The sequence below is a fragment of the Tachyglossus aculeatus genome, chromosome 24, assembly GCF_015852505.1.
Source record: "Tachyglossus aculeatus isolate mTacAcu1 chromosome 24, mTacAcu1.pri, whole genome shotgun sequence".
NCBI classification, from domain to species: Eukaryota; Metazoa; Chordata; class Mammalia; order Monotremata; family Tachyglossidae; genus Tachyglossus; species Tachyglossus aculeatus.
The window spans coordinates 10,801,256-10,816,642 of record NC_052089.1 but is presented as its reverse complement, the minus strand read 5'-3'; the positions used below and the strand labels follow the sequence as shown (position 1 = coordinate 10,816,642).

The 15,387-nt window shown below is 50.7% G+C and overlaps 2 protein-coding genes across 2 annotated transcripts in view; one reads left to right on the top strand and one right to left on the bottom strand.

Annotated features, from left to right (window-relative positions):
• Positions 1 to 2,117: 2,117 nt before the first annotated feature.
• On the bottom strand, positions 2,118 to 7,515 carry RPL24 (ribosomal protein L24; the record flags this gene model as incomplete). Its single annotated transcript, XM_038766148.1, has 5 exons — positions 2,118 to 2,244; positions 2,664 to 2,727; positions 3,060 to 3,196; positions 4,475 to 4,585; positions 7,306 to 7,515. Coding segments are annotated over 5 exons (603 nt in total), but the record flags the coding sequence as incomplete, so codon positions are not given.
• Positions 7,516 to 7,589: 74 nt separating this feature from the next.
• Positions 7,590 to 15,387, top strand: part of CEP97 (centrosomal protein 97) — a 37,375-nt gene continuing 29,577 nt past the window's right edge. Inside the window, exons 1-5 of the mRNA XM_038766147.1 lie at positions 7,590 to 7,737; positions 7,805 to 7,930; positions 9,202 to 9,269; positions 9,399 to 9,495; positions 12,919 to 13,061. Coding sequence (XP_038622075.1) covers positions 7,590 to 7,737; positions 7,805 to 7,930; positions 9,202 to 9,269; positions 9,399 to 9,495; positions 12,919 to 13,061 — 582 coding nt within the window. The remainder of the gene's footprint in view (positions 7,738 to 7,804; positions 7,931 to 9,201; positions 9,270 to 9,398; positions 9,496 to 12,918; positions 13,062 to 15,387) is intronic.

The following is a 15,387-nucleotide window of genomic DNA, read 5'->3' as shown; positions in this document are numbered from 1 at the left end:
AAACTCGAGGCTCGTAACTAAACAGGATTCATCATCGCAAGCAGACTCTCAGAGCCCAAGAGTGTTCCCGACTTTCAAACGAACACTCTAAAAAAATTCAAAATAAAATGAGTAGGATTTAATGATGATGATGATGGTATTTGATAAGCGCTTACTATGTGCCAAGCACTGTTCTAAGTGCTGTGGGGGGGGGGGGGGTGTACAAGGTGATCAGGTTGTCCCCCGTGGGCTCACAGTCCCAATCCCCATTTTATAGATGAGGGAACTGAGGCCCAGAGAAGTTAGGTGGCTTGCCCAAAGTCACACAGCTGACAAGTGGCGGAGCTGGGATTAGAACCCAAGCCCGGGCTCTTTCCACTGAGCCACGCTGTTTCTCCTTTAACGATTTAATGGGTTGGTGAGTAAACTGAGCCCACTGTTGGGTAGGGACTGTCTCTGTGTGTTGCCAATTTGTACTTCCCAAGCGCTTAGTACAGTGCCCTGCACATAGTAAGCGCTCAATAAATACGATTGATGATGATGATGATGATGTGGCCGGGGAGAAAGGGCAAATTCCTGCTCTACTGCCACAATGACGTCATCTACGTAAATAATTTAGGCTGTGGCAGCAGGGAAGTCCAAATAATCCTGGAAGGGCAATCATCCATCCCTACATTATGGATAATGCAAATCCCAATGGTTTGGTCCCACTCAATCTAAAGGAAACTCCCTTTTTTACACTTAGATTGTAAATCTTAGTAGAGTGCTCCAAGCCCTAAATCCAGTGCTCTGCACACACTAAGCGCTCAATAAATACGATTGAATGAATGAATGAGGGCGGGAATAATCAATCAATCGCATTTATTGAGCGCTTACTATGTGCAGAGCACTGTACTAAGCGCTTGGGAAGTACAAATTGGCAACATATAGAGGCAGTCCCTACCCAACAGTGGGCTCAGTCTAAAAATAATGAGTGTCCATCAAGTGCTCATTATATGCCAAACACTGCGCACAGGATAAGTGGGTAAATCACAATCCATCCCACACTTTTACAGTCTAAAAGTGAGTGAATCCACCTGGTACCTTGCACTGCATTAGGTGGCTGAAGAAGTGACAAGTTCCTTGCCCACAAGGAGACAAACACCAAAATAATTACATCCAGAGAGGTCAAAAGTGAAGCAGGCGTGCATACAGGAGTGTGCAGTTCATAAAGGCTAGGTGGTGTAGCTCACAGTGCGTGGAAATTAACTGGGGAACACGTTAATGGAGGTGGGATTTTCACGTGGGGAGAGGGAAGGGATTCCAAGTTTAAGGTACTGAGGAGTGAGCCGAGACCGAAGTTCAGCTGGAAGGTTGAAGTCGCTTCGATTCGGACCAGAGGAATTTGTTTCACGGTACGTGCCATGGTATTTGTCATCACTCTTCTTCCCCTTCCCGCTCCTTTCTCTTCTTTTCCCTCTGCACTAAGTCTTCTTATCCTAAATTCACACGGCAGACAAGTGGTGAGGACAGGATTAGAACCCAGCTTCAAAGCCCATTGTTGGGTAGGGATTGTCTCCATTTGGTGCTGAATTGTACTTTTCAAACACTGTAAGCGCTCAAAAAATACGTTTGAATGAATTGAATGAACACAGATCCTCTGACACCCAGGCCGGTGCTAGGTCGTGCTTATTATTTCGTTTCCTAACTCGCTCTAAAATCCATTTGGTTTTCAGGCAGCGCCTGGTATTTGCAAAATACCAAAACCGCGTTTTGAAAGAATGCTTTCAGATCCGTAGTCGCTAGACACCACGGATTGACAATTTGTATTTTTGTGGTAGGCCACGCTACTTCTCTAGAATAGACTGAAGATGCTCACGGGAAAGACGCGTTTCAGGGCACCCTGAAAACATTTCCGTAGATTAAGCTCTGCCACACAACAAAGAAAATGCCAACCTGAAAGAGATTTTCGCCTGTTTCTTGCGTACGGTACACTGGCCCGAGGTCTACACTGTTGATACGATTTTTTCCGCCCACAGCCAGCCCCAGGGTTCAAGGTTTGCAATGCAGTGGGACGTGAATTGGATTTTCAAGGCAGCAGACCAGGCTGCTTGCAAGTTAACCACTTATTCAGAAATACTCAAACACCGCACAGCGAAGAAGTTTGTCAGATCTTTTATTTCGTTCGCTGACAGGCTTGCCGCCTCAGCGTTTTCCACCGACCCGAGGCGCAGAAACTTTGACAGGCTTCGCGATCTTCTGTTTCGGCGCGGCTTTTGTGGGGGCCTGCGGGGAGACAAAATCAACAGACCGTAGTATCCGTTAAGAGCTTACCGCGTGCCAAGCACTGTGGCCGACAGCAAAAGGTGGACCCGGGATGAGAAGGAAGCGCTTAGTACGGTGCTCTGCACACAGTAAGCGCTCAATAAATATGATTGATTGATGAGAACCCACATCCTCCGATTCAAAGGCCCACGCTCTCTCCAATCACCTGCCTGCTCAGCTGTTCACTCAGCCCCCCCCCCCCGGCCCCCAATCAATCAATCAATCGTATTTATTGAGCGCTTACTATGTGCAGAGCACTGTACTAAGCGCTTGGGAAGTACAAATTGGCAACACAGTGCGTTGCCAATCCCCAGCGTTTCCTTCAGGAGGTAGTAATGTACAATTCGGCGCTCCCAAAAACAACGAGGCTGACGGGATACCTTGGCAGCAGATGTTGCCATCTTCTTGGTCGCCTGCTTAGCCTTCTTAGCCTCCTTCGCAGCCCTGAGGGGACAAAGTTGTTTTATTAGACGAGAGGCATGAGGCTTGCATGAGGAAAAGCCTGACGATGGGCTAGAAACAGGAGACACCGAATCCCTCTCTGATTCTGACACGTGGTCAGGAAGCCGAACAAGGGCTGGCAATCTTTTTATCCAGAAGAGTCTTCCTCCCATCAGTCGTTGCCGGCCGGGCCGCTCAACCGGCTCTGCTGGTTCACCCGATCCCTCCCGGGCCAAAGCCCGGTCACGGAGGGGGACGTGTCCCGTTTCTCGGAAAACGGGAAGGGCCCGATCTCCGGCCTCACGCTCGCCGAGCGGGCATCAGGCGCCCCTCACCTGATGGCCTGCTCCCGCTGGGCCTTCCGCACTTCAGGCTTCTGGTTCCTCTTGGCCATGATGTCGGCCAGAGACGCACCGGTGATGGCCCTCTGGAATTTGACAGCGCGGCGAGTCCGTTTCTTTTGAATCTCTTCCTACGGTAACGGGGAAGGAAGGGCAACGGGTCGGCTGGATCGCCTCACGCAAAACACAAGCTTCCTCCAAAGCCTGCCTGGTCGGCGACAGGGTCTTACCGTCTCTCACGAGTCTGCAGTGCTTCCCTTGAGGTCCTCAGGGGAACGCACAAGGCTGAACGGCAAACTCTTTTACGGCTCGTGCCATTTTAGGAGCGTGGCTCAGCGGTTCCCTTCCCAAGGAGGCAAAGTTGGAACTAAGACTCCCACGCCACAGTTTTCACCACAACAAATAGTGACTTGGTTCAGGCACAAGCGACCTGCCCCACGTCCCACAGCAACTAAGTGGCAGAGCCAAGATTTAGCCTGTCTGTTTTGTTGACTGTCTCCCTCACCCGAGACTGTGAGCCCGTTGTTGGGTAGGGGTTGCCTCTGTTGCCGAATTGTACCTTCCAAGCGCTTAGTACAGTGCGCCGCACACGGTAAGCGCTTCCTGTCCAAGGTGAAGTAGCACAGGTCCCAGTGCATATTATTATTAGAGAAACAGCGTGGCTCAGTGGAAAGAGCCTGGGCTTTGGAGTCAGAGGTCATGGGTTCAAATCGTCAGCTGTGTGACTTTGGGCAAGTGACTTCACTTCTCTGGGCCTCAGTTCCCTCATCTGTAAAATGGGGATGAAGACTGGGAGCCCCACGTGGGACAACCTGATCACCTTGTATCCCCCCCCAGCGCTTACAACAGTGCTTTGCACATAGTAAGCGCTTAATAAATGCCATTATTATTATTATTATTATTACTAAGCAATGCAGGAGAGAGCGAATGGGAAAATGAGGGCTTGACGGGGGCCGTGCAGTGTCCGTTAGATACGAAGGGAGAAGAGTTTTAGGTTACAGGGAGGACGTGGGCAAGGACTGGACGGTCAGTTGGATGAGATCGCGGTTCAGTGAACAAGGTAACATTAGTGGAGAATGTTGTAGTGCGAAATATTCAACTAGCACCTCAAATGTCATTTTCCCCAGCAATTCAACGGTCTTTCAAATGAAATAAAAATCCCCATTAGGCTGCAAAGCAAGGCTTTTGCGGCAAGCCCTTCTAGGAGCCACCCCTAACGTTTAAGCCCATTTTTAATCAAAACGTCGGAACTAGATTTCACACCGCACGATCACCCACTTCTTGAAGTCTGCCGTTTGTCCTACCGGTTTCAGGCAGTACCGTTGGATAAAACCCTCTCAGAAACGAGGTGGGGATGCTGCTCCCGAACCCCATTTCCCTTGGGAGCCCCCCCAAGTCCGCCGGCTTACCGACTGTCCCTTCTTGTGCTTGCGCCGGTACAGGACCGTCCAGTTGATCTGCCGGGGGTTCCTCTTGGAAAGGAAGGCCGACTCGCATTTGGCATTCAAGAACTGGAAGACCTGGAGACAGAAGGTGGGTGACTCGGTTTCCCGCTAGGGCAGGGAGGTGCCTCCCTTGGAGAGCTACGGATCCGTCCCAAACTCTGCAGCGCCCGCCCGCCGTGAGGGCTGTATTTATTGTCTCGGGACGGAGGGGCACAACCCACCATTTGGGGAGCGATATGTTGCCAACTTGTACTTCCCAAGCGCTCAGTACAGTGCTCTGCACGCAGTAAGCGCTCAATAAATACGATTGATGATGATGATGACACTCACGAGCAGCAGTCATTCATTCATTCAATCAATCAATCAATCGCCTTTATTGAGCGCTTACTGTGCGCAGAGCACTGTACTAAACGCTTGGGAAGTACAAGTTGGCAGCATACATAGAGAAGTAGTGTGGCTCAGTGGAAAGAGCACGGGCTTGGGAGTCAGAGGCCATGGGTTCGAATCCCGGCTCCACCACTTGTCAGCTGTGTAACTTCTCTGGGCCTCAGTTCCCTCCTCTGTAAAATGGGGACTAAGACTGTGAGCCCCACGTGGGACAAGCTTGATCACCTTGTATCCCCCCAGCGCCTAGACCAGTGCTTTGCACATAGTAAGCGCTTAGCAAATACCATTGTTATCATTATTAGTATACAGAGACGGTCCCTACCCAACAGCGGGCTCACAGTCTAGAAGGGGGAGACGGACAACACATCAACAAAATAAAATAAATATTCACTCAATCGTATTGAGCGCTTACTGTGTGCAGAGCACTGTACTAAGCGCTTGGGAAGGGCAAGTTGGCAACATCTAGGGACGGTCCCCACCCGACAGCGGGCTCACAGTCTAGGAGGGGGAGACGGACAACACTTAACAAAATAGAATAAATACTCAGTCGTATTGAGCGCTTACTGTGTGCAGAGCACTGTACTAAGCGCTTGGGAAGGGCAAGTTGGCAACATCTAGGGACGGTCCCCACCCAACAGCGGGCTCACAGTCTAGGAGGGGGAGACGGACAACACTTAACAAAATAGAATAAATACTCATTCAATCGTATTGAGCGCTTACTGTGTGCAGAGCACTGTACTAAGCGCTTGGGAAGTACAAGTTGGCAACATCTGGGGATGGTCCCTACCCAACAGCGGGCTCACAGTCTAGAAGGGGGAGACGGACAACAAAATATACTAACAAAGTAGAATAAATATTCATTCAATCGTAATGAGCGCTTACTGTGTGCAGAGCACTGTACTAAGCGCTTGGGAAGTTCAAATTGGCAACATCTAGGGACGGTCCCTACCCAACAGCGGGCTCACAGTCTAGAAGGGGGAGACGGACAACAAAATATATTAAAATAGAATAATTATTCATTCAGTCGTATTGAGCACTGTACTAAGCGCTTGGGAAGTCCAAGTTGGCAACATCTAGGAATGGTCCCTACCCCACAACGGGCTCATTCATTCATTCACGCAATCGTATTCATTGAGCGTTTACTTTGTGCAGAGCACTGTACTAAGCGTTTGGGAAGTTCAAGTTGGCAACATCTAGGGACGGTCCCTACCCAACAGCGGGCTCCCAGTCTAGAAGGGGGAGACGGACAACAAAATATATTAAAAAAACAGGATAAATATTCATTCAGTCGTATTGAGCGCTTACTGGGTGCAGAGCACTGTACTAAGCGCTTGGGAAGGGCAAGTTGGCAACATCTAGGGATGGTCCCGACCCGACAGCGGGCTCCCAGTCTAGGAGAGGGAGACGGACAACAATTAACAAAATAGAATACTCATTCAATCGTATTGAGCGCTTACTGTGTGCAGAGCACTGTACTGAGCGCTTGGGAAGGACAAGTTGGCAACATCTGGGGATGGTCCCTACCCGACAGCGGGCTCACAGTCTAGAAGGGGGAGACGGACAACAAAATATATTAACAAAATAGAATAAATACTCATTCAATCGTAATGAGCGCTTACTGTGTGCAGAGCACTGTACTAAGCGCTTGGGAAGGGCAAGTTTGCAACATCTAGGGACGGTCCCTATCCAACAGCGGGCTCACAGTCTAGAAGGGGGAGACGGACAACAAAATATGTTAAAATAGAATAAATATTCATTCAATCGTATTGAGCACTGTACTAAGCGCTTGGGAAGTCCAAGTTGGCAACATCTAGGAATGGTCCCTACCCAACAACGGGCTCATTCATTCATTCACGCAATCGTATTTATTGAGCGTTTACTTTGTGCAGAGCACTGTACTAAGCGTTTGGGAAGTTCAAGTTGGCAACATCTAGGGACGGTCCCTACCCAACAGCGGGCTCCCAGTCTAGAAGGGGGAGACGGACAATATATTAAAAAAACAGGATAAATATTCATTCAGTCGTACTGAGCGCTTACTGTGTGCAGAGCACTGTACTAAGCGCTTGGGAAGGGCAAGTTGGCAACATCTAGGGATGGTCCCGACCCGACAGCGGGCTCCCAGTCTAGGAGGGGGAGACGGACAACAAAATATATTAAAAAAAAACGAATAAATATTCATTCAATCGTATTGAGCGCTTACTGTGTGCAGAGCACTGTACTAAGCGCTTGGGAAGGGCAAGTTGGCAACATCTAGGGACGGTCCCGACCCGACAGCGGGCTCACAGTCTAGGAGGGGGAGACGGACAACAATTAACAAAACACATTAACAAGATAAAATAAATGGAATAACTCTAAAGCCCGGGCTGTTTCCACCGGGGCAGGCGGCGTTTTCGGTGGGGGCCTCTGACCTTGCCATCGGTGCGGGCGTAGCGCCGCCCGTGCCCGGGGTAGATCTTGTATCCGCTGAAGCTGCACAGCTCCACCCTGAAACGAGAGGCAGGCCCGGGTGAAGGGGGCGCCGGGGCTCCGGGTGGGCCATGGCGGGCGGCGATTAACCGCCCCGGGGGCAAGGATGGCGGCGGATTGGGGCGGCCCCCCCTCCCGAGACAAAGCGCCGCTTACTTCATGATGGCGGCTGCGGGCCCAGGCGCGGTGGCAGAGAGGAGGAGAGGATCACGGGAAGGGGCCTTATATGGACACTGCCCCACCGGAAGTCCGCCCTGAGGAGGCCGGCCGCGAGCCAAGGCAAGGCGGCGGAGAGGAGAGGATCACGGGAAGGGGCCTTATATGGACACTGCCCCACCGGAAGTCCGCCCTGAGGAGGCCGGCCGCGAGCCAAGGCAAGGCGGCGGAGAGGAGGAGAGGATCACGGGACGGGGCCTTATATGGACACTGCCCCACCGGAAGTCCGCCCTGAGGAGGCCGGCCGCGAGCCAAGGCAAGGCGGCGGAGAGGAGAGGATCACGGGAAGGGGCCTTATATGGACACTGCCCCACCGGAAGTCCGCCCTGAGGAGGCCGGCCGCGAGCCAAGGCAAGGCGGCGGAGAGGAGGAGAGGATCACGGGACGGGGCCTTATATGGACACAGCCCCACCGGAAGTCCGCCCTATCTCCTCAGTTAGTCAGTCAGTCAGTCATTCAGTCATACATTCAATCGTATTTATTGAGCGCTTAGTGTGTGCAGAGCACTGGAGTAAGCGCTGGGGAAGGACAAGGAGGCAACATCTAGAGACGGCCATTCAGTCAGTCCTATTTATTGAGCGCTTACTGTGTGCAGAGCACTGGATATATGTATATATGTATACATATATATGTATACATGTTTGTGCATATTTATTACTCTATTTATTTATTTATTTTACTTGTGCATATCTATTCCATTTATTTTCTTTTGTCCGTATGTTTGGTTTTGTTCTCTGTCTCCCCCCTTTTAGACTGTGAGCCCACTGTTGGGTAGGGACCGTCTCTAGATGTTGCCAATTTGTACTTCCCAAGCGCGTAGTACAGTGCTCTGCACATAGTAAGCGCTCAGTAAATAGGATTGATGATGATGATGATGACTGGACTAAACGCTGGGGAAGGACAAGTTGGCAACGTCCAGAGATGGTCATTCATTCATTCGGTCCTATTTATTGAGCGCTTACTTGTGCAGAGCACTGGACTAAGCGCTGGGGAAGGACAAGGAGGCAACATCTAGAGACGGTCATTCATCCATTCAGTCCTATTTATTGAGCGCCGACCGTGTGCAGAGCACTGGACTAAACGCTGGGGAAGGACAAGTTGGCAACATCTAGAGACATTCATTGTTATTTATTGAGCACTTACTGTGTGCAGAGCATTGGACTAAGCGCTTGGGAAGGACAAGGCAGCAACATCTAGAGACGGTCAATCAATCAATCAATCGTATTTGTTGAGCGCTTACTGTGTGCAGAGCACTGGACTAAGCGCTGGGGAAGGACAAGTTGGCAACATCTAGAGACAGTCCCTACCCAACAGTGGGCTCACAGTCTAAAAGGGGGAGACAGAGAACAAAACCAAACATACTAACAAAATAAAATAAATAGAATAGATATGCACAAGTAAAATAAATAGAGCAATACATAGGTACAAACATATATACAGGTGCTGTGGGGAAGGGAAGGAGGTAATATGGGGAGATGGAGAGGGGGAGAGGAAGGAAGGGGCTTAGTCTGGGAAGGCCTCCTGGAGGAGTAAGGGCTTAACAAATATCATCATCATCATCATCATCATCATCATCATCATCATGATGACGCTATAATTCGGATTTTGTAGGTTTTATGCAGCGATTCGATGCCTCCGAGGAACAGGCGGCCGGTTGGGCCTCCTGGTGCCGCGGGGCCACCTGGGAGTTGTAGTTTGGCGGCCGGCGCCTAGACTACAAGCCCCAGAAGCCTCTGCGGCGGCGTTGGCGAGCGGGCGGTATGGCGGCGGCGGGGGCGCGGGGCCACCTGGGAGTTGTAGTCTGGCGGCCGGCACCTAGACTACAAGCCCCAGAAGCCTCTGCGGCAGCGTCGGCGAGCGGACAGTATGGCGGCGACGGAGGTGCGGGGCCCAGCGGGGTCCCCCCCCCGGAGAAGGTAGAGAAAAGAGCCCCGACGGGCCGTGTCTGCTTTCCTCGGGACCGAGTCGGCGGGGCGGGGTGGGCTCCATCTTGCGGCCGGGGCTAAGGGCGCGCGGCGGGGGGGGTGGGCGGCTTCACCTCAGTGCGGTGTTGGGCGGGCGCGCGCGGTGCTCTGTGGGAGTTGGAGTCTCCGGGCCCTGAGGGGGCCGCGCGCGGTGCCCTGTGGGAGTTGTAGTCTCCGGGCCCGGAGGGGGCCGCGCGGTGCCCTGTGGGGGTTGTAGTCCCCGGGCCCTGAGGGGGGCCGCGCGGTGCCCTGTGGGAGTTGTAGTCCCCGGGCCCTGAACGGGGCCGCGCGGTGCCCCCTGGGAGTTGTAGTCCCCGGGCCCGGAAGGGGCCGCGCGGGCGTCGGGGGGCGCGCTCCCGCGGAACTACAACTCCCAGGGGGCTTCGCGCCCCCCCCCCCCAGCGCCGACGCCCACGCTGCTCTTTAGAATAATCATTCATTCATTCAATCCTATTTAGTGAGCGCTTACTGTGTGCAGAGCACTGGACTGGGCGCTGGGGAGGGACAACTTCATTCATTCATTCATTCAGTCCTATTTATTGAGTGCTTACTGTGTGCAGAGCACTGGACTGAGTGCTGGGAAAGTACCATTCATTCATTCAATCCTATTTATTGAGCGCTTAGTGTTTGCAGAGCACTGGACTGAGCGCTGGGAAAGTACCATTCATTCATTCATTCAGTCGTATTTATTGAGTGCTTACTGTGTGCAGAGCACTGGACTGAGTGCTGGGAAAGTACCATTCATTCATTCAATCGTATTGAGCGCTTATTGTGTGCAGAGCACTGGACTGAGCGCTTGGAAAGTACCATTCATTCAATTGTATTGAGCGCTTATTGTGTTCAGAGCACTAGACTGAGCGCTTGGAAAGTACCATTCATTCATTCAATCGTATTTATTGAGCGCTTACTACGTGCGGAGCACTGGACTGAGCGCTTGGGAAGGGCAGATTCATTCATTCAATCGTATTTATTGAGCGCTGACTGTGCAGAGCACTGGACCAACCGCTGGGGAAGGACAAGTTCATTCATTCATTCATTCGATCATATTTAGTGGGCGCTTGCTGTGTGCAGAGCACTGGACTGAGCGCTGGGGAAGAACAACTTCATTCATTTATTCATTCAATCGTATTTATTGAGCGCTTACTGTGTGCAGAGCACTGGACTAAGCGCTGGGGAAGGACAAATCGGCAACATCTAGAGACGGTCCCCGACCCAACAACGGGCTCACAGTCTAGAAGATCACCATGATGGCAATTATTAAGCGCTTCCTATGTGCGTAGCACTGTTCTAATTGCTTTGGGGGGTTACAAGGTGATCAGGTTGTCCCACACGAGGCTCACAGTCTTCATCCCCATTTGACAGATGAGGTCACTGAGGCCTAGAGAATAATAATAATAATAATAATAATAATGATAATAATAATAATGGCATTTGTTAAGCGCTTACTATGTGCCAAGCACTGTTCTAATTACTTGGGGGGGATACAAGGTGATCAGGTTGTCCCACGGGGGGCTCACAGTCTTCATCCCCATTTGACAGATGACGTCACTGAGGCCTAGAGAATAACAATAATAATAATAATAATAATGGCATTTGTTAAGCTCTTACCATGTGCGAAGCACCGTTCTAAGCATTTGGGGGTGATACAAGGTGGTCAGGTTGTCCCACACGAGGCTCACAGTCTTCATCCCCATTTGACAGATGAGGGAACTGAGGCCTAGAGAATAATAATAACAATGATGATGGCATTTGTTAAGCGCTTACTATGTGCCAAGCACTGTTCTAAGCGCTTGGTGGGGGGTTCCAAGGTGATCGGGTTGTCCCACGGGGGGCTCACAGTCTTAATCCCCATTTTCCAGATGAGGTCACTGGGGCCCAGAGAAGTGAGATGACTTGCCCAAAGTCACCCAGCTGACAAGTGGCGGAGCCGGGATTTGAACCCATGACCTCTGAATCCAAAGCCCGGGCTCTGAGCCACGCTGCTTTGTGATCGTCATCATCGTCGTAATAATGATGGTATTTGTTAAACGCCGACTGTGTGCCACACACTGTTCTAAGCGCTGGAGAAGCTACAAGGTGATGAGGTGGTCCCACGGGGGGCTCACAGGCTTCATCCCCATTTGACAGATGAGGGAACTGAGGCCCAGAGAAGTGACTAAATAATAATAATAATAATAATGATGGCATTTGTTAAGCGCTTACTATGTGCCACACACCGTTCTAAGCGCTGGAGAAGCTGCAAGGTGGTCAGGTTGTCCCACGGGGGTTCACAGGCTTCATCCCCATTTGACAGATGAGGGAACTGAGGCCCAGAGAAGTGACTTAATAATAATAATAATAATAATGATGATGATGGCATTTGTTAAGCGCTTACTATGTGCCAAGCACTGTTCTAAGCGTTGGAGAGGGTACAAGGTGATCAGGTTGTCCCACGGGGGGCTCACAGTCTTCAACCCCATTTTCCAGATGAGGGAACTGAGGCCCAGAGAAGTGACTTAATAATAATAATAATAATGATGATGATGGCATTTGTTAAGCGCTTACTATGTGCCAAGCACTGTTCTAAGCGTTGGAGAGGGTACAAGGTGATCAGGTTGTCCCACGGGGGGCTCACAGTCTTCAACCCCATTTTCCAGATGAGGGAACTGAGGCCCAGAGAAGTGACTTAATAATAATAATAATAATAATGATGATGGCATTTGTTAAGCGCTTACTACGTGCCAAGCACTGTTCTGAGCGCCGGGGAGGATACAAGGTGATCAAGTTGTCCCACGGGGGGGCTCACAGTCTTCAACCCCATTTTCCAGATGAGGGAACTGAGGCCCAGAGAAGTGACTTAATAATAATGATGGCATTTGTGCCAAGTGCTTGGGAGAGTACGGTCCGAGTTAGCCCGTGCAAGCCGTGCGTGCGGGAATCCTCTCCAAGCGTCTTCCCCGTTTGGGATGGAGAAGACGAGGCAGACCCTGGAAATCAAGCAATCAGTCGTATTTACTGAGCGCTTACTGCGTGCGGAGCACTGTACTAAGCGCTTGGGAAGTACAGGTTGGAACGGACCCCGGAAATGCGGAAGAGCGAACATCGGAGTCAACGGAGGGGAAGGCTGGAAGGATAATGCCTAGGTCACAGGCCGTGATGGGAAAGGGAGGCGAAACGGAGGATTTGGGAGGAAAGGTGAGGCGTTCGGTACATCACGCAAGAGGAAACGCCAGCCTGCAGAGGAGGCGAAAGGTCAGGCTAGCGGTGAGCGGCGTTTCACAAAAGGGAAACCGAGTCACCGGGAACGCTTACAGTGCTGAGCCCTTAAATACTCGCCCTCGGGCGACGGGATCGTAACCTCCCCTCCGTGATTCCTCGCTTGGATTTCGCTTCCAGGCTCTGTGATCAACTGGGCGGGGCGAGGGCTGCAGAAACTGGGCCCCAGTCTGCTCGGCGAAGCCGACCCGCGGACCCTGATCCTGGATAAAAATCAGATCATCAAACTGGAAAACCTGGAGAAGTGCGGAAGGCTGATGCAGGTCGGTTCTGCGGCGGCCGTGGAGAAAAGGGGTTGTCGTCGCGGGAGCCGTTTCCCGGTGAACCGCAAAAGCCTGACTTTTCCCCTAGTGACAGTCCTTTTAATCAATCAATCGATCAGTCGTATTTATTGAGCGCTTACTATGTGCAGAGCACTGTACTAAGCGCTTGGGAAGTACAAATTGGCATCACATAGAGACAGTCCCTACCCAACAGTGGGCTCACAGTCTAAAAGGGGGAGACAGAGAACAGAACCAAACATACCAACAAAATAAAATAAGTAGGATAGAAATGTACAAGTAAAATAAATAAATAAATAAATAGAGTAATAAATATGTACAACCATATAGACATACATACAGGTGCTGTGGGGAAGGGAAGGAGGTAAGACGGGGGGATGGAGAGGGGGACGAGGGGGAGAGGAAAGAAGGGGCTCAGACTTTTAGACTGTGAGCCCACTGTTGGGTAGGGACTGTCTCTGTGTGATGCCAATTTGTACTTCCCAAGCGCTTAGTACAGTGCTCTGCACATAGTAAGCGCTCAATAAATACGATTGATTGATTGATTGATTGATTGATTCCCCAATCCGACACTAGAGTTGGAAAAGACACTCTCGCGTGGAAGGAAAGTCACTGGGCCTCGTGGAATTGGCATCTTCAATAAAGGGCAGCAGCCCAATTTGGCCAAGCGAATGCTCCGAACGCTACCTCATGATCACAAAAACCATCTTCCACCTGCCAGACAATAGACATTTCGGTGGTAATTAAGGCAGTTCACCTTTTTGGAGCAGTGTAGTGGCCCATTTGGGGATTTCGTGGCCTCCTCCCCCTTTCCAGGTGATAATTAATGAAGAACGTTAATGGCAATTGAGACCGGGGGCCCGGGAAAAGTGAGGCTTTTTCCCCCCCGGCAGTTAGCCCTGACAGAACACCCTCTCTGATCCCCTGATTTTGAAAAATCTGCGCGTCTTAGGCCCTCTGATTCCCCTTTGCTAGCGTCCTTTGAAGATCTCCAGCAAATAATAATAATAATGATGATGGCATTTGTTAAGCGCTTACTATGTGCAAAGCACTGTTCTAAGCGCTGGATGAAGAGACACGGCTTCTTCTACTGCCTTTCCCTCACCGGGGAATCCGACCATTAATCAGTGGTATTTATTGAGCACCTGCTGTGTGCCGAGCACTGTACTGAGCGCTTGGGCGAGTACAATTCTACAGAGCTGATAATAATAATAATAATAATAATAATAATAATGTTGGCATTTGTTAAGCACGTACTACGTGCAAAGCACCGTTCTAAGCACTTGGGGGGGGATACAAAGTGATCAGGTTGTCCCACGTGGGGCTCACAGTCTTAATCCCCATTTTACAGATGAGGTGACTGAGGCTCAGAGAAGCAAAGTGACTCACCCAAGGCCACACAGCAGACGTGTGGTGGAGCCGGGATTCGAACCCATGACCCCCGACCCCAAAGCCCGGGCTCTTTCCACTGAGCCACGCTGCTCCTCCGAGGCGTGCTTTCCCTGCCCGGAGTTTATTCCGTCATTAATTTGTATTTATTTGTATTTATTGTATTTGTATTTATTTTATTTGTATTTATTGAGCGCTTACTGCACGCAGAAGCTTACTTTTAGACTGTGAGCCCACTGTTGGGTAGGGACCGTCTCTATATGTTGCCACCTTGTACTTCCCAAGCGTTTAGTCCAGTGCTCCGCACACAGTAAGCGCTCAATAAATACGATTGATTGATTGATTAAAGTGTAAAAAGGGAGATATTTCATCAATTCTGTGTTCGCCGGGAACCGCCTGGGGGTTACGTCTGGGTTTGAGGAGGGAAGCTTGACGTTGGACCACCAGCGTTGACTTTTTTAGTAGGCCTGAGTCTTTTCTGTTGCCAACTTGTACTTCCCGAGCGCTTAGTACAGTGCTGTGCACACAGTAAGCGCTCAATAAATACGATTGATTGATTGATTACAGTGTAAAAAGGGAGATATTTCATCAATTCTGTGTTCGCCGGGAACTGCCTGGGGGTTACGTCTGGGTTTGAGGAGGGAAGCTTGACGTTGGACCACCAGCGTTGACTTTTTTAGTAGGCCTGAGTCTTTTCTGTTGCCAACTTGTACTTCCCGAGCGCTTAGTACAGTGCTCTGCACACAGTAAGCGCTCAATAAATACGATTGATTGATTGATTACAGTGTAAAAAGGGAGATATTTCATCAATTCTGTGTTCGCCGGGAAGGAACTCACCACTGCCTGGGGGTTACGTCTGGGTTTGAGGAGGGAAGCTTGACGTTGGACCACCAGCGTTGACATTTTTAGTAGGCCTGAG